Source organism: Corythoichthys intestinalis, chromosome 15 (assembly GCF_030265065.1).
Source record: "Corythoichthys intestinalis isolate RoL2023-P3 chromosome 15, ASM3026506v1, whole genome shotgun sequence".
In the NCBI taxonomy this organism is placed as follows: domain Eukaryota; kingdom Metazoa; phylum Chordata; class Actinopteri; order Syngnathiformes; family Syngnathidae; genus Corythoichthys; species Corythoichthys intestinalis.
This window is the reverse complement of record NC_080409.1, coordinates 43,794,232-43,816,968: the sequence shown is the minus strand read 5'-3', so window position 1 is coordinate 43,816,968 and position 22,737 is coordinate 43,794,232. Positions and strand designations below refer to the sequence as shown.

Sequence of the window (22,737 nt, the reverse complement as noted above, 5' to 3'; positions counted from 1 at the left end):
TGGCTCGCAGTGATGACGTAATTTGGATCTTTCCAAATGTGTAGCGTGTTCAGAGGTTGCGCTAGACATTTTCGTTGTCTGTCATTTTGACTGACAGGGTCATAAAAATCCGGTCATAATCTATTTTTACCCGTCACTTAAATTTTTAAAATGATAATGATGACATATTCAATAGTATTTAGTTTTCATTCATTTTTAAATAATATTGTAACGCTTGCTTGGCGGCGAAAAATTAGACACGGAAGTCGTGGTATTTTTCTCCCTATTTTTACTCTGCTTACCGCCAACAACACCAACAAAACAACAACTCCGCCCCCAAAGAAAAAGAGGCAACTATATAGACCCCAATCACCAACGTCACACAATGATCTTAATTGTGGATGTCAGCCCAAAATCTTCTAAATATATATTAAATGCATCTTACCAGATATAAAATGACTACTACATAGTCTGTGGTGATCGTTTGGTGCCCAGATTTCTTGTCGAATTACAGCAGTCCATCTCGCTCTCCTCTTCGGGTCTCTCAGAATACGGTAGAACTTCAAGTCTCTCCGTCTATCTTCTCTGTTACTGCAACCAACCGCCACACGCGCCTTCACCATTTTGATTATTAATGTTAACGAGCAGAAAAACACGCCATAATAGGAGGCATGTACGTAGCGGTAATGTGTAAACACGACGAGCTGACACACAATATGGCGGCTCCAGTCAGGGGGGCGGAGTTGTGACGTCATGTGATTGGGGTCTATACACAGGCGGCAATCTAGTCCACCAATTGGATGATGCGCTGGCACACCGGGTGCACCAATAAGAACCTCGCGTTGATGTGTCAATCACGGTACTGCCGCCAGACCCTGCTGACGCTACAATATTCTGACAGAATAGCCAACGACGTCATGCATTAAGAGAGACAATAGCTAATTAATATGCTCACTCGCCACCCTGTGGTCTAGGGTGTGAATTGCAACCTGTCAAAATGACGGACGGACTTCAGTTTTTTTCCGTCACCGTTTTAAAAAAACCGGTCAACGACGGAAAAATTCGGTTAAAGCGACCCCTGAGCGTGTTCAACAATTGCTTTATTGCTGCCTAAACTCGCGAAGTAAAATGCCACGATGTGCTGCTTTTGGATGCAATTTCCAGTCAAATGGAAACAAGGGGAGTGAAGTAAGTGGTCAAGGTGGAATTATTATTTTTAGTGAATAAATGTGCATAAGTGGAAGCTTCTCCCCTTTTTGGTTCCTGTATGCAGGTATTCTACCCACCACGCGTTACAACTGGTGCCCGAACATTTTTCCTGGATCCTCAGTCAAGTAAGGGATCCGTCTATTTTCTGGATCCGATGGTCCCACTGCGTCTGCGATATTGGTTTCGGATCTGTCCAGTTTTACGATTCGTCGGTCCCACGGCGGCTTTTCGGATCAGTCTATTTTTTGGAATCGACAGCCAGATCGCGGCTGCGACATTGCCATGGGATCAGTCTAATTCCTGGATTTTTGAGTGAGTAAAAAAACGCAGATTTGGATTACTATTGCTATCTTTTTTGTTGACTATTCTTCGTGGGAGTTTTCCCCAAATCATAGTTAATAATTAAAGCACTATGGCACGCTACAGTGACGACAATGACTCTGACGTGGACCTTACAACAATGTTGGAGTTCGACAGAGAACGAGTGTTTGCGTACTGCTGAGCTCCCGAGTGAAGAGTGGTCAAGGTGAAAATATTATTTTTTCTGAATAAATGTGCATAAGTGGAAGCTTCTCCCCTTTTCTGTACTTTTATACACGTATCCTAGCTACCATGCGTTACAATGTACAAGACATGGATTACACAAGGTGTGCTCTTTGGCCTGTACTGTATGTAAAGCACACGACAGCTCTGGATGCTAACAATCTACATAATTATATTGGGATAAGTTTGAAAACGCAATATGCTTACCTTGAATATCTGCTAATAGAACCGGAGTTCCCAACAGCATACATTCTCGCTCCCAACCGGAGTTCCCAACAGCACTCTCGCGCATCACCAGTGTTGCCCAACTTTTGTCTTATCAGGTATTTGCTGCATGCATTTTTCCCTGACTCTCGTCTTGTTAACGACCGACAGTGCTGTCCTGCTCTTCACTTTTCAGATCTGGTTCAAATAGGAAGGGTAGAAATGACGACAAGTTGGGAAAGCTAACGAGTGACACGCTGGAATTTCGGCAACGGGACCGGTGACGTCACGCACTGCGACGTAACAAGAATGGCGACCTATCACTTAAAATAATTTTACAAATTTTATTAAAACAAAAACATTAAGAGGGGTTTTAATCTCAAATTATTATAACTCATACTAACATTTATCTTTTAAGAATTACTTGTCTTAAAAATAGAGGATCCCTTCAAATAAAGGGACTTGCACTTCAAAATGTTTCTTTAGTAGTTTTTAAAAACAGGTTAGAATCGAACATTGTATCACATGAAGCAATTCACATAAAAGTTAGTATAAGTCAATACAGATTTATTTTGCTTTGATCATTTCGCCTTTTTGGGTCATTTCCGAAAAAGTAATCATATTTACAGTATGGGTGGTAGAATTGCAATTAGGTTATTTAGTTTTTCAGATATGATGCAATTTTGCCTAGAAGAAAGCAAGAATGAAAAAGAAATCCACCATGGAATTATGTTGGGGTCTCTAATGGTTTGTAATTTGTTTCCTACTTACATTAGGATTCTGCCTGTTCTAGCTCATAGTGATTGTGAAGTGTGCGCCTGCTGGGTCCAGGTGAAACAGAGTTTAAAGCCAGCTGAAGGGCATGCGTGAATTTAAGCAGCTGGGATGCCTTAAACTCCCTGTTCATGTTAATTTGTGCTGTTAGAAAAATACTTCTTTCTCCCACAAAAAGGGATTAATTTAGTTGTTTCCAGACCGAATCGATAAATGATTCTGACTTATAAACGTGACCTTAAAAGAAGGTGCACAAAAACAGGAAAACGTATTAAAGTGAATTTATTAAGAGAGATTTGGTGTGTCTTGTATCGCTCCATTGCGCTCAATCCTGCAGACGGATTTGCAGCTCAACAGAGGAATACATCTTTCTTTCAGCTCTGGTTTCCCTGTTCCATCTTTTGTTTCACATACTGTATAGTAAAAGCTATATATATGTTTATAAGGATGTCAAAGTTAAAGCTTTAACCTAATCTCTTAAGACACAGTCCCCTCGAGAAATACATTTTTGTAGTTTGTGGCTCCTTACAGTGGCATTGGTGACCCTAGCATGACAGGCGCATACAGCTACCATTCACTCAGGCTAGTAGGGTAAAGTATCTTGCCCAGGGATACAACGATAATGAGTACAGGTGGGTGGTGGAATCGAACGCTGGATCCTTTAGTCAGTGGACGACCCGCTGAACCAACTGCGACACCGTCGACCCGGCAATAATTTAGCGATAGACGTCAAATCCACTTTAATCAAGAATGTTCTTTCGCTATCAGTCTCCCAAATCCAATGATTGGACGTCTACCCGTGACAAACTCACTTAAATTCACAGAAGAATGATAAAAAGAGACACATGATTGTAGTGCTGCAACGATTAATCGATTAACTCGAGTAATTCGATTGGAAAAAAACTTTGAATCAAATTTTGCTGCTTCGAGTATTTGTTAAATTAGAGTTGCGTTGTAATGGTTTATTTTGAAAGTGTTAACATTTAGTTTAATTGATTGGGTGGATACACTGCCCTCTATATGACATAATTCATTTAACATGGCTTAATCCAGCTGCTCTCTGTTAAGAACAACATAAGTTTTTGTTTGCGCTGATATGTTTTTTATGCATTCGTAATTTAGTTTATTGGTATATATTGCCGTTTTATGTGGGAATATGTGTTTGAAATAGGGTTGTTCCGATCATGTTTTTTTGCTCCCGATCCGATCCCGATCGTTTTAGTTTGAGTATCTGCCGATCCCGATATTTCCCGATCCGATTGCTTTTTTTCCCTCCCGATTCAATTCCAATCATTCCCGATAATTTTTCCCAATCATATACATTTTGGCAATGCATTAAGAAAAATATACAACATACAGTACATAAGTACTGTATTTGTTTATTATGACAATAAATCCTCAAGATGGCATTTACATTATTAATATTCTTTCTGTGAGAGGGATCCACGGATAGAAAGACTTGTGACTTTGTATATTGTGACTAAATATTGCCATCTAGTGTATTTGTTGAGCTTTCAGTAAATGATACTGAAGGCCATGCCCAAATGCATGATGGGAAGTGGAACCATGACTGTGCGTAGTGCTACCAATTGATATATCTTCTCTGCGTTGGGAAATAACATAAGGTGTTAAGAAAAAGATCAATTGCTACCTTGCTTCCCCACATTGCTTCCCTTAATATTTCTAATCGTAGGGAGAGGGATTGTAAGGCTTTAGCCAATTAAAAAAATGCTCCAAAGGCTGCCAAAATTCACTCTACTCATTTTATGCTGCCTTTTATCTCTCTATATAGGTAAAACGGCGCCATTACAGATTGCGCGCGACATTGCGTGAGTGGGTCGTGCAGCGCATGCCTTAATTGTGTTAAATATTTTAACGTGATACATTTTTTAAAAAATTAATTACCGCCGTTATTGGGATAAATGCGATAACCCTACCTTAAGCCTAAACTAAAGACTCTGGATAAGTGTAACATATTATTTCTGTAACGTTAAATACAATTAGAAAACGATTTAATTAAAAAAAAAAAAATATATATATATGTATTAAAAAAAGGCATGGCCGATATTTTTTTTGCCGATTCCGATACTTTGAAAATGACGTGATCGGACCCGATCGATCGACATCTCTAGTTTGAACGATTATTAAGAGCTTTGTGTTAAAAAAAAAAAAAAAAAAAAAAAAAAAAAAAGCATTTTATAGCAGTTAAGCGGACTTTTGCTATGCAAGTTAACCAATTGTTCTCTTGTTGTACTTGGATACTCAATTATTATTTTTTTTTATACTGTTAGAAGGCTAAGCTTAGGTAGTTTATAATACATTTTTCAACTGATACCCAATAATTTCCTCCTCGTTCCAGCCGATAACCGATAATATCAAGCCGATAATTCTAATAAAAGATATATGTAAAATTCTAAAGTAAACACAAGAGCAAATATTACTGTGGGAAAAGAGATTTTTTTCTTTTTTTCAACATCAAACAAGTAGTAAATGTCAAAATCTAAATAATGACACATTGCCTGACATTGTGTAATGGTAAACTTTTGGCAAAAATTACTTACAGAGTAAATACCAAAACTGCACAAAAATGCCTTAAAAAGTAAGCCATTCCTAACATATATAACTTTACTACACTGCAAAAACACATCTCCTTAAAACTCTAATATATTCTATTCTAATCTATTGGAAATAAGTTAAATTATTTGCCAGCGCTTCAAGTATATTTCACTCACTTAGATTTCTTCAAATAAGAAAAATAGCTAGCTAAAAATAAGCTTAACAGTCTTATTTTAAGTAATAAATTATTATATTTAATCTAGGGCTGTCAAAATTATCGCGTTAATGGGCGGTAATTCATTTTTTAAATTAATCACGTTAAAACATTTGACGCAATTAACGCACATGCCCCGCTCAAACAGATTTAAATGACAGCAGTGTCATGTCCACTTTTTACTAGTGTTTTTTTGGTGTTTTGTCGACCTCTGCTGGCCCTTGGGTGCGACTGATTTTATGGGTTTCAGCAACATTGTATAATTATTGACATCAACATTGGCGAGCTATTAGTTTATTTTTTGATTGAAAGTTTTACAAATTTTATTAAAACGAAAACATTAAGAGGGGTTTTAATATAAAATTTCTATAACTTGTACTAGCATTTATCTTTTAAGAACTACAAGTCTTTCTACCCATGGATCGCTTTAACAGAATGTTAATAATGTTAATGCCATCTTGTTGATAATAAACAAATACCGTACTTATGTAGAGTATGTTGAATGTATATATCCGTCTTGTGTCTTATCTTTCCATTCCAACAATAATTTACAGAAAAATATGGCATATTTTATAGATGGTTTGAATTGCGATTAATTACGATGAATTAATTTTTAAGCTGTGAGTAATGCGATTAAAAATTTTAATCGTTTGACTGCCCTTATTTAATCCTAAAAAACTTGTCAGAGATGTTCTTTATTCGAGAATAGGTATGGTCCAAAACATTATTTGAAAGAAAATTTTACTTGATTTAGGTGAAAAATGAACTTTTTTTTTTTTTTTTTACATGTGTAGACTTAATAAGAACAAATGGTAATATTTACTTCACGTAAGTGGAAAAATCTGGCGCATTCATCTGTTAACTAGTCTTTAACACTAAAAACAAGATGGAGAAAATTATTTAGATTTAAGAAAAATGATGATTACAACGTTATAAATTTACAGCGTACTGAATGCATTACTGAATGACTGATTTCTTGTGAGTGTGGTTTGTTACGTGTTGAAATTATCATGTAAACACTGTGCCGTTGTGTTAAGCATGATTACTTGACATAATTTGTCCAAATGTCCGTTGTGAAACTGATGTGATCGGCATGTTTTTCACAAAGAATGATGGTCGTATAAACTGCATTATTTTTTTCTTTCGGGGCTTTGGCTCTCGGGTCACTTCGGTAAAAAACGTCTCTGGTCTGAACGAGCCTGGCATCTCCTCTCGCCTGTGCTCTTCAGTCCGTTGGGCCACAAAGTGAGCACCCGCGCCAGGCCTCAGTCTGGCCGTGGTGCTTAATGAGTTGAACCAGAGATGAACGGTGGCGGCGCTGCCGTCAAAAGCGTCTCCGATTGTCACAAGTAGTGCTGCAGCTATCGAATATTTTAGTAGTCGATTAATCGATAGACTAGTTAGTTCGAATAATCGAGTAATCGGATAAGGAACATGAAAAAAAAAAAAAAAACCTAAGCTGAGCCTCAAACAGTATGAATTTTTTTTTTTTAAATGAGAATCTATGTACAACAAAAGAACAATTGGCTGACTTACGTAGAAAAAGTCCGCTAGCTTAGATCCTATAAAATTCTCAAGTTTTTTTTTTTTTTTTACAATCCTCTTAACAAATGGTTCAGACACATATTCCCGCAAAAAAAACGGCTAAATATACCTATAAACTAAATTATGAATGCATTAAAAAACATTAGCTCAAACAAAAACTTCTTAACGTCTTAAAAGGGAACAGTTGGATTCAGCCATGTGAAAAGAGGCAGACCAGAGGGCAGTGTATCCACCAAAATCAATAAAACTACATGCAAACACTTTCAAAATTAACCATTACAACGCCACTTTAATTAAACAAAGACTCGAAGCAACAAAATTTAATTCGAATATTGTTTTCCAATCGAATACTCGAGTTAATCGATTAATCGTTGCAGCACTAGTCACAAGCCTCGTAACTTATCTTAGTTTATGTTTGTTTACATTAGCGTCAGCCTACGCGCTAGCAGCAGCCTCGTATTCGTTCCAAAATCTTTGTAATGCTCTCTTGAAAGTCCTAGAATTCTGCAACGCATTAAATGTTCCTAATCCGATTACTTGATTATTCGAACTAACTAGTTGATAGATTAATCGACTAATAAAATGATCAATAGCTTCAGCTATGATTGGACCTTTATCATCATCAATGGCATTGAAAAAGTCAATGTTCACAGTAGAGCTGGGAATCTTTGGGCACCTAACGATTCGATTACAATTCAGAGGCTCCGATTCGATTATAAAACGATTATTGATGCACCCCGCTCCTTTTTTTTTGGAAATGTTTTCTACATTAGTTCCAAAATTGTTCAAAAGTACTCTCAGGTATCAAGTTAACATATAGCAGTAAACAAATATACAAAAATAACAGTAATAAAAAACTCCAGTCCCCATTCTGTATCAGCAGCTTTAAACTACATTCAATTAATTTATTGTTGTGATTCAACCGTTAAAGTTGTTAAAATTGCTCCCGTTATTCCATAATTTCCTTTATGTCTACTTTCAACATGTGAAAGTTTTAAAACTATTTTAAAGATAGATTCAAGTCAATATTTTACCGATTTAGGAGTATTTTAGATAAAAAGTTAATTAGGTTTGCTTGGAAGGTTCGCTACAACAACCTTGCAGGGAAGTGTACTGCTTTAAGATGGCGGCCGTTTACCAACGCCCGCATCTAGCTTTTTGTAGGTGTGCTGCTAACGCTACCGAATCTACATTGCATCTAGTCCTATATAAATGATATCTACCGTAACATTATGTGGATGTACTTTGTAGCAGCTTTTCGGCAGCAGTCAGGTATGTTGTTGTTTTTTTTAATCTCGTGGCATGAGTTGAGCTAGAGCCGTGAGTTGAGCATTGGCATTACCCGAGGGGCCGGGTAATGAGAAGCATGATGTTTAGCTACTCCCGCTCCGTTCCTCATTGACCACGCGGCGCGCTGAGTGTGTTGTACTTCCGCTTTACTTGGCATATTTCAATAATCGGGATTTGGATGTTTGTGAATCGTTCTCGAATCTTCCACGGCCGAATCGCGAATAATCTAAGAATTGGAAATTTGGCACACCTCTAGTTCACAGGTGATATTTAGCAAATTTCAAGAGGGTCCTGTGTGAAAGAATATATTTCATTCATGCTTATTAAAACGCATTACTGGTGTGATACGATATTCATTTGTGAGACTATTCAAAATGACGCCAGTTGACTTCCTTATCAAGTTTTGACTCCCTTTTGTCACAGCTACAGCTAAGTGTCCAAGGTCGTACCTCAAGATGTTTTCTGTGGAAAATCCCCAGGTTGAGCTGTAATAAGTTTCACAGTAAGCATCCAGTTTTGAGAAACAACACCAAATAAGGCACTTCCAAAACTGTTGTTATTCTGAACTAACCAATCACTGCATTCCATGTACTCACTTTTTTCATATTCTGTTACTACGTATTATCGTGATTTTACCGAATAAAAAGCGTGCACGGCCAGAAGAGAGTTGGAGATCGGTCCCCGTGCACGTAAAACGAACTCGAGAGGCTGGATTTGAATGTGAGCTTTTTCTCTTTGCGACTGTCCTTAGAAAAGAATACTGCTTGTGTTTTTATTTCCTGACATCCTGCATAACCAGAACAAATAACCAGCCATTTAAACCCTTTATACACCAACATCACTTTATTCCTCAGATGTTTTCATTTACAAAAAAAAATTAAGTATTAAAAAATGCTTCACAAGTCAAGGAGATCCATTTGATACCATATACTTAAACAGCAGAAGCTGAATCGCGTGAATTCATTTCTGAAAGATAACTAAAGCAATAATTTAAATACATTCAGAATACTGTGAATACTCAATTGACCTGTCTTTTTCAGCAGGAATAATTTAATGATCCACAGTAAAGGAGTGCCGAAGACAGTAGTGGCATCAGGACTAGCCTCACATTTAGCAGTAAATCTCAGGTTTAGTTTAATTTTGCTCCCTTCCAAGAGATAGAGTGAGACAGAGATCTCAGGCACTTTTTGAAATCATGAGATTTTCGATTAAGTACTCTTGCTGACCATCCATAGCTTTTTTGCATTTTGTGCCCCACCAGTTTTTCCAGACAAATGTAAGGGTACACCAATAAGGACTGAGCTCTAAAGTTAAACAATATACAGGTAGTCCGCGAGCTACGATGCACCCGACTCCCAAAAATATGGAACATCTTCACTAATTTTATAATATAGTAACGCATAAAGCCTTACTGTAAGTTATAGCTAATAATTTAGGCCACATCAATACTGTGTTAAAATTAGGGCTGTCAAAATTATCGCGTTAACGCGCGGTAATTAATTTCTTTAATTAATCACGTTAAAATATTTGACGCAATTAACGCACATGTCCCGCTCAGACAGTATTCTGCCTTTTGGTAAGTTTTACAGCAAGGCATTTTGTGCTGTCTAACAGCGAACTCTTGTGGTCGCTTTGCGACATGGTTTATTTTTTTCTTGCCAGTTCAATATGGCTGCACGACATCTCGGGCTGACGCTTACGTTGTAATGTTGTGCTTATATGATCCTTGGACAAGATTTGTCCGTAAGTATGGTTGTTGTAAAGAATGTACATATTATGTTAGTAAGCGAAATGTTATATTTTTGGTATGAGACGCTTTTTGTTTATGTTTAGTGAACCTGTATAGTGTGCTAAGCTAACGTTCTTGCTAATGCAATGCTTGTGTACTTTTTTTTTTGTAGTTTTACGACGGTCTAAAGAGGACAATGGTTTGAGGCCACTTTATTAATAAATCAGATGAAAAAGGAAGAAGTCTGATTATTAAGGCGTCGTTCACTAGCTGTCTAGCTTTGGAAAAAGTAGACGCTTCGGAGTGAGGACAGCATAGACAGATTTAAATGACAGTAGAGTGAAATGCCCACTACAGTCCTTATGTACCGTATGTTGAATGTATATGTCCATCTTGTGTCTTATCTTTCCATTCCAACAATTTATTTTACAGAATATATATATAATTTACAGAAAAATATGGCATATTTTATAGATGGTTTGAATTGCGATTAATTTTTAAGCTGTAATTAACTCGATTAAAAATTTAATCGTTTTACAGCCCTAGTTAAAATATAAAAAGTTAAAATTTAGTTAAAATGTATTCCATATGCAATGTAAATTAACAGTTCTTAAGGATTGAAAGTTAAATAAAAGTGAAGTGTACCTACTTATTTCTCATATATCTTATTGTGGTAGCATTTCCACTCCTTGAGAACCGCTGCTCAAGGCAAACTAAATTAAATAAGCTCTGTGTTCAAAAATCAATATTATAACCCTTTCCACATAGACATTGATTTATTTTACCTGATTGTTTTGTTGGGAGCACAAAACGAATACAGAAATGAAATTTTCTACATCTAATAAATTAATGATTTGAGCAAGAATCTGTTATTAGACTCAGAAAAATGATGGATGTACAGTCGTGAATATATGCTTTTTACGGGTACGACAGTTAGGAATATGAAAATGCCACATCCAACATTGTAGGTATATTAAAGATTCAATGTTGATACTGACAGGATTTGGTTCACTTTCAAAAATGTCTTGAATTTAAAACATCTTGAAAATCAACCACCATTGTAATAATTTGTGTTTCACTAGATATCAATGTAGAAATGTTTTTGAGTATACGATTATCAGAAACATTTCATAATGAAGGTTGTTTAAGATTTAGGATTTCTGTCATGCCCACTGCACACGGTAACTTTTGGACTCCACAAAATAAGAAAATGCACATTTATATATATATAAAAAAAATCACCTATAAAAATGGGCATTAAAAGTTGTTGGAAATAGTATACTTTATACAAGTGAAACATTTCACTGGATTGTAATAACCTGAAAACTTTCTGGGAATTTGTGGTATCAGATTTAAAAATAAATAAAATAATTAAATAAATTTGAATGATGCAGAATACAGGTAGTCTCTCGGTTACAACGGACCCGACAGTGATTTCGACTTTACGCGCCTGTGTCTCGTCGTTTTTTTTTTTTTTTTTTTTTAAATGTTAACCTTTGTTTTGTGATGCATTCTTTCATTTTAGCACAGGAAGCGTATGTGGTACTTCCAAACGTGAGAGCATTTCCACACCCGTCCACCCCACACAGGCAGTGACGGCACACGCACACATGAGGAAGCAGCCGAGTGAAGAGGTTAAAGCCTGCGCGGACATTTGTTGCTTGTGAAGCATCCAGAGGCGACAGTTGGATATAACTAGGGTTGGGCATCATTTGAATTTAGTTCCGGTTCTTTTGCCTGTTTTACAGTGTCTTATGCTGCAGGTATTTATTGTGTTGCATCATTTTTTGTAGGTGGTATTTCTACTAGTTAGTTAAGGGCTGACATCTTGCAGTTGTCAGGCGGGGAGTGTTCTGTCCCTTGATCGTAAATTGACTACTTTTTAAGTTTGATTTTTTTCTAAACTGATATATTGTTCATCTGTCCACAAGATGTCGCTAATAGAGATGTCCCGATTAGCCGATCGATCGGGTCCGATCACGTCATTTTCAAAGTATCGGAATCGGCAAAAAAATATCGGCTATGCCTTTTTTTAATATATATACCATAATTTCTGGACTATAAGGCACACCTGACTATAAGCCACAGCCGCCAAATTTGACACAAAAACGGCATTTGTTCACAGATAAGCCGCACTGGACTATAAGCCACAACACTCATCACTGTATTATGGAATATTTACACCAAAAGATAGTAACCGGTAACACTTTATTTTGACAGCGGCACTGTAAGACTGTCATATGACCAAATGAACCACCATGAAGCTTTGAACCAATGGTCTGAAAAGCTTCATTGCTTCGAGAAGCTTAATTTGCCCATCATTGCTCCACCTGCTGTCAACACTGTTTTCGTCCGACATGCCTCCTAGGATGCATTGCAGCACAACAGATGAAAATAACAATCAAAATTAATGTTCTATGCAAATTATTTCTTCAGTTACTGTTTCAGTTGTTTCATTTATTGCTAGATAAGGTATTTGGTAACTCTTTATTTGAAAGCGGCACCATAAAACTGTCATTAGACAATCATAATTATGACATGACACTGTTCTGACAAATAATGAATGCTTATACCAGATGTCATTTAGTGTTATCCGACAAATTATCTCACTTTTGAATGGATGTAAAAGATCCGTGCTGAACATAAATGGAGATAGTGACATAGTTTGCCGGATTACACTTAATGACATCTGTCATAAGCATTCAGTAATGCTTGATAGTGTCATGTCATAATTATGACGGTCATAAGCTTTATAAGACATATTTGGTAACATTTTATTTGAGTCGTGCCATAAGACTATCATAATTATGACATGACACTGCCATGAGCATTAATGAATCCTTATGACGGATGTCATTTTGTGTCATCGGCAAATTATCTGACTTTTGAATAGTTTAAAAGATCCGAGCTGGACATTATTGGAGTTAGTGACATAGTTTGCTGGATGACAATGACATCTGTCATAAGCATACATTAATGCCCTTGATAGTGTTATAATAATGACGGTCTTATGACGCCGCTCTCAAATAAAGTGTTACCTATTAACCCAAATAAATCAATAAATAAGCCGCGCTGGACGATAAGCCGCAGGATACTGAGGGAGGGAAAAAAGTAGCGGCTTATAGTCCGGAATTTACGGTATATATATATATATATATATATATATATATATATATATAATTAAATAATTTTGTAATTGTATTTAATGTTACAGACATAATATCTTACACTCATCCAGAGTCTTTAGTTTAGGCTTAAGGTAGGGTTATCAAATTTATCCCGATAACGGCGGTAATTAATTTAAAAAAAAAATGTATCACGTTAAATATTTAACGCAATTAATGCATGCGTTGCACGACCCACTCACGCATTGTCGCGCTCAATCTGTAATGGCACCGTTTTACCCATTTAGAGAGATAAAATGCAGCGTAAAATGAGTAGAGTGAATTTTGGCTGCCTTACTGAAAGCTCAACAAATACACTAGATGGCAATATTTAGTCACAATATACAAAGTCCCAAGTCTTTCTATCCGTGGATCCCTGTCACAGAAAGAATGTTAATAATGTAAATGCCATCTTGAGGATTTATTGTCATGATAAACAAATACAGTACTTATGTACTGTATGTTGAATGTATATATTCATCCGAGTTTTATTCATTTTTTTCTTAATGCATTGCCAAAATGCATATGATCGGGAAAAATTATCGGGAATGATTGGAATTGAATCGGGAGCAAAAAAAAGCAATCGGATCGGGAAATATCGGGATCTGCAGATACTCAAACTAAAACGATCGGGATCGGATCGGGAGCAAAAAAACATGATCGGAACAACCCTAGTCGCTAATGTAACTCCGGACTCTACAGTTTTTCCTGTGGTTTTGCTATGTGCGCTTGGCTTCCCCTAGTAGTGACTTACTGGAAGCAGCAGGATTAGCCACTTCATTTGATCTGCTCATAACAGAGCTAGTCTTCATGTGGCTTCGTCTTCGTGGTGCTCGGCTTGCCTGGTACACCAGACTCACCGCTGTTCCAGCTTTTGAGTCTGGCCACCATTCAGCGGATACAATTTCCAGGGCGGAGCAAGCCACAGCAAACAGACAGCGGAGTGGACCAATCAGCGACGGGCAGACGTGACGTGAGTAAAACGACGAGGGCAGGACGAGGCACTTGCGCGTGAAAGGAAACATACGAGGAGAGCGGAGTTTATTCAACATGGCTAGCGCGAGACAAACTTGTCAATGACTCGTGTCTATGTGGTTTTGGTCATTTAAAACTGATTTTACCGTGGATTGGAACATATTCTCGGCTCTCCTGTTCACCATCTGTGTTGTTGTGGAGACGACTTCCGACGCGCAAGAGTGACGTTGCTCATTAAGAACACGTCACGCAAATAAACGAATCTGATTTGTCGATTGATTTTGAACCTGCTCGAGATGCCGTTAATGGGCTGGGTCCCAGACTTTTCTCTCAGTGTTTGAAAAATACAGCTGGGCAAGTGTTCGGCAGCTATTTCTTCGGTTCGGCGAAACTTGGAATCGAAAATTTAAAAAATCGAATGGTTCCGGAAGAACTGCACTGGAGTGTTCATCCCGGATCCCATCAATGCCCAACCCTAGATATAACCCCTTTTGTACTCTTTATTATGCGTTTTCAATTGTGGTCGAATACTTGGGGCGAGTTTAAGTGATTGTTTTTGACCATGTGCGGATGCTAACTGATACATGCTAATCGTTTACAAGTAGCTGCTGATACAGCAATAACAAACACAAATTTGAATTGCTGTTATTGAAGATGAGACTGGTTTAATTTCATTTTATTTTAGTTTCATTCTGCAAGCGTTGATGTCATGAGCAGCTGAATAAAGTCAGCAAACCAAACGGACGTCTTGACATCTTTATTTCGGAGATTCGCACGCTGTCTAGCTAGGACTTTGCTCCAACGTCTTGGCAAAGAAAGTACAATGCAGTATAATACAAATTTTTTGGATAGTTTTTTAAGATTTTGTGTGTATTTAGGGGTATTTAAAGGGTTAATTCCGATTCATGCAGAAATCCAGGTTACATCGCTAGCGCAGGAACGTAACTCGTTCGTAAACTGGGGACTACCTGTAATTGCATCGTTATGAACGACTCCTGCAAAGCTGTTGAATTCTAAATTTCCCCGAATTTAGGGACTTAATGGTTCAAGCTATTTTGGTTCCTTTTAGGGATGTTTGAAATTAAACATCAGCTCTACTATTCGACTTCCACGAGTTCGCTGCACTTTAAACTGACACCAATTTTAACCAGAAAGCACACACACGCGCACATAATCCACAGTTGCGGGTTGGCTAAGAATAATGTAAGAAAAGTAATAATTCACCAGCTCTCTCAAGTCCAACTTTGTTCAAAGGACATAATTTTGTGTTTTATTAAGAAACCCTTATAGAAAAAGTCTCTCTGTACATTTCGCATTTGTCATTCCGCAGATGCAAATTCTGAAACATATTTAAGAATATTCAGTGCTAGAAAATGCTTTTTCCAAAAGTATTCGCGGTCCTTTTTGATCCGTGCGAACAGGGTAGGTGATCCAATTCCATTTTTTCTGCTGCCACCATTTCTCACTCATCATCGCTTTTCTCGACGAGGAGCCGCTTTACAACGTAGTGTAGATGTAAACAAAAATGATGACCAGCAAGTTAAGAATAGTGCCGATAATGCCCAACATGGCCAAAATGGTCTCTTCCTTGCTTTCTTTGTCTTGGCTTCCCCTTTCCTCATCACTGTAGACAGTGTTGATCATTTTCCCTGGAAGCATCTGGAGTTTGAGTCTCACACCAGTCTGGAATGAAGAGAGACATTTATGTTAACATGTTTTACTCTCATGTTAAAGCCAGAAAACTACAAAATCAGGAGCTATGTTGGCTGGAATACATAAACATTGCGACAGAACGTCACTTTTTTTTTTTTTTTTTTTTAAACCAGTATACTTAATTATATTCATACTTAAAACAAGGGACGTCCCCGATCTAATCACCTAATCGTAAATCAAGCATGATCATGTAATTTTTAAAGGATTGGAATCAGGTGAAATAGGCATATTTAGTTATTTTAGGTTTTTAAAGGCTAAAAAGAAACAAAATAATCAGGATATGTGTTACACACTGACGATGGCGGCGTTGATTTATGTTAATTCAGATCCTGTTTTATTTGGTGAGTTCCTTTTGTTATATTGTTTCACATGTTCGTTTTACACTACACCGCAAGAGGGTGCTCAAGGCCTGTGTTTCAAAATTGGCGGTAACCTATAAAAACAACTGAGAAGGGCTGAACAAAATGGCACCAAAAAGAAAATCATATTCTGCAGATTACAAGCTCCAAGTAGTGACATATGCAGCCGAAAACGGCAGTCAAGCAGCAGAAAGAAAGTTTGGAGTCGGCGAGAAACTTGTTAACATGTTCTTTATGCTATAGTTATAGGAATAATTCATTAGTCGGGTAGTCCCCGGGTTACGACGTACTCGACTTATGCGATTTCGACTTTATGACGCCTGAGTCTCGTCTGCCATTTTGTCTCCAGTTGTTTATTTTCTTTGTGGCATAAACAGTACCTTACTGTACCTCACAGTATCTTATTTTGTTACTTTATTAATATGGCGTGTTCTGTGCTCAATAAAGTTGTTCAGTTTTACAGAGAGCAAACAAGGCAATTGTGCTTTCTGAAGCTTTTTACTTCCTTCACTTTTGACAATTTGTAAAGCTGTAACACACACATATATACATTTATGTTCGAAACAACACGCATTTAAAAAATAAAACACTTGACACAAAACAATTGGTGTTCAAACGTCCATCTAGTTTGGTCAATATGTAAATTTAGTAAATTAAATTAGCCTAATTTGTCTAACAAAAGTCCACTAGCTTAAATGCTATGAATGCTAACGAATTACAGTTCTCATAGCAAATCGCTCACACGTACAGTAACACACTGTAGTTTTAAACTTAATTGCAAATGCATACACACACATATATATATAAGCTGGAACAACTTACAGCCTTAAGTTGGCCAAACCAGAGTGCAGTAGGGATGCAACGATACAGTTAAGTCACGGTTCGGTATGCTTTCAATACGAGGGACACGATTTTCTATTCGATTGAATACATTTAATGCTCTGAAACCAAAAATAACAAGTGTTTTTTTTTTTTCTAATGTTTTTTTTTTTTATTTTGCTAACAAGCAAAAATAACAATGCCATCATATAAACATGCATATCCTCCATCATTATACAAAATACCATTATTATATTAACGTAGCGGGCACATTCTCAGTTCGTTTTTTGCATCATGTACAGTGCCTTGCAACCTTTCGCCACATTTCAGGCTTCAAACATAAAGATATAAAATTTTAATTTTTTGTCAAGAATCAACAACAAGTGGGACATTATCGTGAAGTGGAACAAAATTTATTGGATAATTTAAACTTTTTTAACAAACAAAAAACTGAAAAGTGGGGCGTGCAATATTATTCGGCCCCCTTGCGTTAATACTTTGTAGCGCCACCTTTTGCTCCAATTACGGCTGCAAGTCGCTTGGGGTATGTTTCTATCAGTTTTGCACATCGAGAGACTGACATTCTTGCCCATTCTTCCTTGCAAAACAGCTCGAGCTCAGTGAGGTTGGATGGAGAGTGTTTGTGAACAGCAGTCTTCAGTTCTCTCCACAGATTCTCGATTGGATTCAGGTCTGGACTTTGACTTGGCCATTCTAACACCTGGATACGTTTATTTTTGAACCATTCCATTGTAGATTTGGCTTTATGTTTTGGATCATTGTCCTGTTGGAAGATAAATCTCCGTCCCAGTCTCAGGTCTTGTGCAGATACCAACAGGTTTTCTTCCAGAATGTTCCTGTATTTGGCTGCAACCATCTTCCCTGCCCCTGCTGAAGAAAAGCAGGCCCAAACCATAATGCTGCCACCACCATGTTTGACAGTGGGGATGGTGTGTTCAGGGTGATGAGCTGTGTTGCTTTTACGCCAAACATATCGTTTTGCATTGTGGCCAAAAAGTTCAATTTTGGTTTCATCTGACCAGAGCGCCTTCTTCCACATGTTTGGTGTGTCTCCCAGGTGGCTTGTGGCAAACTTTAAACGAGACTTTTTATGGATATCTTTGAGAAATGGCTTTCTTCTTGCCACTCTTCCATAAAGGCCAGATTTGTGCAGTGTACGACTGATTGTTGTCCTACGGACAGACTCTCCCACCTCAGCTGTAGATCTCTGCAGTTCATCCAGAGTGATCATGGGCCTCTTGGCTGCATCTCTGATCAGTTTTCTCCTTGTTTGAGAAGAAAGTTTGGAAGGACGGCCGGGTCTTGGTAGATTTGCAGTGGTCTGATGCTCCTTCCATTTCAATATGATGGCTTGCACAGTGCTCCTTGAGATGTTTAAAGCTTGGGAAATCTTTTTGTATCCAAATCCGGCTTTAAACTTCTCCACAACAGTATCTCGGACCTGCCTGGTGTGTTCCTTGGTTTTCATAATGCTCTCTGCACTTTTAAACAGAACCCTGAGACTATCACAGAGCAGGTGCATTTATACGGAGACTTGATTACACACAGGTGGATTCTATTTATCATCATCGGTCATTTAGGACAACATTGGATCATTCAGAGATCCTCACTGAACTTCTGGAGTGAGTTTGCTGCACTGAAAGTAAAGGGGCCGAATAATATTGCACGCCCCACTTTTCAGTTTTTTATTTGTTAAAAAAGTTTAAATTATCCAATAAATGTTGTTCCACTTCACGATTGTGTCCCACTTGTTGTTGATTCTTGACAAAAAAATTAAATTTCATATCTTTATGTTTGAAGCCTGAAATGTGGCGAAAGGTTGCAAGATTCAAGGGGGCCAAATACTTTTGCAAGCATGTTAGCATACTGTACACCTATTCAGCCAACTGTTCTCTATTCTATTTTTATTTTTTAAATTGCCTCTCAAGATGTCCTTGGTGTTGAATTTAAGCAATTTCCCCCCCAAAAATTCCGGTGCAACTTATGGTTTTTTTCCTCTTCATTGCGCATTTTTTGGCTGGTGCGACTTATACTCAGGTACGACTTACAGCTCGAAAAGTACGGAAATACAAGTGCTTTATTTTACATTATAAAATTGTCACTGTCAAGTGAAAAATGTTGATTTTTTTCACTTTGAATTATTTTATTCTCTTCTAAAAGCAAATATATCTGAAATACAAACAGAATATTATTTTGATAATTCAGGAACACTGCGATGGGCTGGCAACCAGTTCACGGTGTACACCGCCTCCTGCTCATAGCTACAAGTACCTACAGAACCTCCGCAACACTTTACCTTGTTTTGTTGTTGTTGTTCAGACGTTACACTCACAGTTTCAAAAACACATATGTCCAATTCTTCAGAACTTTCAATTTTGTTCACAGTGATGAAGCACTACAAAAACTTTGGATGAAATGAAGTCAGCATGTTTTTTGTTGTTGTTGTTGTTGAACAGAACCTGGACACATACACACAGCCATAGACCCCAATCTGTAAATAGTAAATAAATAATTTCGCTGTCATCTTGCCTCTCGCATGTTACACGGTGTTGCATAGCTGCCTCTGTGCTGCCATGTTTTATTCACGACTGCGAGAAATATTTTCCCATCAAAAATAAATTACGTGGAGGCGTTTTTCTTTAATAGAATATCAGCCATCTGCTCCGTTCTAAGCGCGCACAAAAAGCGCCGTGTTCACACCAATGAAACATTCATTTTCTCCTATTCAACATAGCCTAGGCTGAAAAATATGCTGAAGAATCCCGTCGAAAAGGACGTCCTATACAGTGGGGCAAATAAATATTTAGTCAACCACTAATTGTGCAAGTTATCCCACTTGAAAATATTAGAGAGGCCTGTAATTGTCAACATGGGTAAACCTCAACGATGAGAGACAGAATGTGGGGAAAAAAACCCAGAAAATCACATTCTTTGATTCTGGAAGAATTTCTTTGCAAATCATGGTAGAAAATAGGTTTTTGGTCAATACCAAAAGTTCATCTCAATACTTTGTTACGTACCCTTTGTTGGCAATAACGGACGCCAAACGTTTTCTGTAACTCTTCACAAGCTTTTCACACACTGTTGCTGGTATTTTGGCCCATTCCTCCATGCAAATCTCCTCTAGAGCAGTGATGTTTTGGTGCTGTCGTTGGGCAACACGGACTGTCAACTCCCTCCACAGATTTTCTATGGGGTTGAGATCTGGAGACTGGCTAGGCCACTCAAAACCTCTCGATACATGGCCCCATTCATTCTTTCCATTACACAGAACAGTCGTCCTGGTCCCTTTGCCAGGCATGAAAATGGGTCAGGGGTTAAAAAGGTGAGAAAGGTGTGGAGGAAATATGTTCCGGCGTTCTGCCAAAATGTCCTCTGTCGGCGAAACGTCCTACATGTGGCGAATTTGACCATTTTAATTTTTCACATAAGGCTTAATATTCGAGCGGGGGTTTAATTAGTTGAAGGAGTTGATTTCAACCACCATTGACTCGCACTAGCTTAGCCACTCCGGACCCCTGAAACTAACAAATAACTGGCAAACTGCACAGAATTTGTTCAAATCAACTCCAACGACTAATTAAACCCCGGCTAACTCAAAGATTAAGCCTAATGTAAAAATTCTGAACTTCCCCTTTAAAATAAAGACCATTGAATATGGCCATTAAAATGTTGTCTATAAAAGTTTTAGAGCAATAAAATAAACAACAAAAATGAATGAAATGAACAAGAATCCTTCAAACTATTTCATAATGGGTCCAAATTATTTTTCGAACAGATCATGTGACTACAGCACCTTAGAGACAGCCGTTTGCATTGCTTAGCCAAAACTACAGCTGAGGAGGCAAGATGGATATTTAGAATTTCTTTAAACCTAAGCTTTCAAAACTTTCAACAACAACTGAGCTTGAACCGAGGATTGAGCACGAGCAGTATCAAAAAGTCCTGGCTTTCGTGTTACCTGTTGTGCTGTAATTCCAAGTGGTGCTTGAATTGGATGCTTATAGCGGTCGACAGTCTTTTTGAGCCAGCGCAAAGTTCGCAGCGCACGGAGATATTTTTGTCATCTTTACTGGACAAAAATGTGATGTAATGGCTGTGTTTCCAGTGTGCAAATGCAGCCGTTTGTAGTATATCTCCTGCCTATTTCATTGCATCCTGGAGGGGAAGCAAGGCTGTGTTGTTTTGGCCGCAAACTCCCAGCGCTCACGGCTCACGCATCATGGTAATACACGTGACCCTTTTTTTCCCATCCTTGATTAGAAAATGTGACATGTGATGTCACTCCCATGACTACAGTATTCTTCATTCTACATACATTATGGGGCAATAACAAAATAGTAATGCACAGGCATCAAGGAAAGTAATTTTACTCAGATTACTGATTTTGAAAAATGAACGCGTTAAATTGTTCTTTACTGAAAGAAAGTAATCAGATTACAGTTACGCATTACTCACATAACGCGTTACTGACAAAACTGCTTTTATAATTACCGTTAAATACACAAGCTTGACGCTACTTTAACGGGAGCTATTTTTTCACCGGACGCTCTGGAAGTGTTCAACGCAAGCTGCAACAAACGGCAGTAACTTTGTCATACCGCAAAATATGAAAACGATTAAAACCATTACTCACCAAATTCAATAATCTGGCGAATGCATTCATCTAAAAAAAAATTGGGAGTGAGACCTCACCTCGTCCAGCAAACGTGAATTTGTTCTTAGGACAAGATCATCTGTCGCAATTAGCGATCTTTGACACTTATTTTCTCCTCCCCACATACAAACTTGATCCTCTCTCAGCGGCTGTGATTAACCTCAATGAAGTTGCTCTCCTAAATAAGCCTTGCCTATCATTCGTCTTTGTAAGTTTTTAGTAACTTTGTGTATTGAATTTGAAAGAAAAATGTGTGTTTTGTTTTTGGCGAACTTTTTCATGAAGCTAAACTGTTGAAGCGACTCACACGTGGAAAAATACGATTGTACAACGCTTTAAATGTATTCATTTGGTATATTTCAGTGACCACGATTTGAGAGATCAATAAATTGAAGAATTTACGCCTTGCATTTGGAGTGTTTCTTTTTGGGTTTGCTGGAATAGCGTCACTGACACTCGCAGCATCAAACAGGGGAAGGGGTAAGCGCTGCCGCGCCAAGCCACTTCTGGCTGCATTTTCGACACATGAAAAATAACAAATACGTACTACAGTATGACGGAAAATTTTAGTGGTTTTGTAACCGCCATGTTTTCATAGCATGGTAAACCGTGAAGGTAACCGGCACATGCCTACACCCGAACCCCCCCCTACCCCACTTAAAAATTTTCTCCTCGGAGCTACACGATTCACGTAGGTCATCCTTTTTGACTTCAAAACGGCGAATTTCGCCGAAAGGTGAGAGATTTTCATGCCTGCTTTGCAGAAAAACAGCCCCAAAGCATGATGTTTCCACCCCCATGCTTCACAGTGGGTACGGTGTTCTTCGGTGCAATTCAGTATTCTTTCTCCTCCAAACACGAGAACTAGGGCTGTCAAACGATTAAAATTTTTAATCGAGTTAATTACAGCTTAAAAATTAATCGTAATTAATCACAATTAATCGCAATTCAAACCATCTATAAAATATGCCATATTTTTCTGTAAA

At 37.9% G+C, this 22,737-nt stretch overlaps 1 protein-coding gene across 2 annotated transcripts in view; it reads right to left on the bottom strand.

Annotated features, from left to right (window-relative positions):
- Positions 1-7,213: 7,213 nt before the first annotated feature.
- Positions 7,214-22,737, bottom strand: part of LOC130931109 (protein TUNAR-like) — a 43,934-nt gene continuing 28,410 nt past the window's right edge. For both annotated transcript variants that reach the window (XM_057859618.1, XM_057859619.1), the window contains one exon: positions 7,214-15,865. In XM_057859618.1, the coding sequence (XP_057715601.1) occupies positions 15,680-15,865 (186 nt within the window). In that variant the 3' untranslated portion in view covers positions 7,214-15,679. The remainder of the gene's footprint in view (positions 15,866-22,737) is intronic.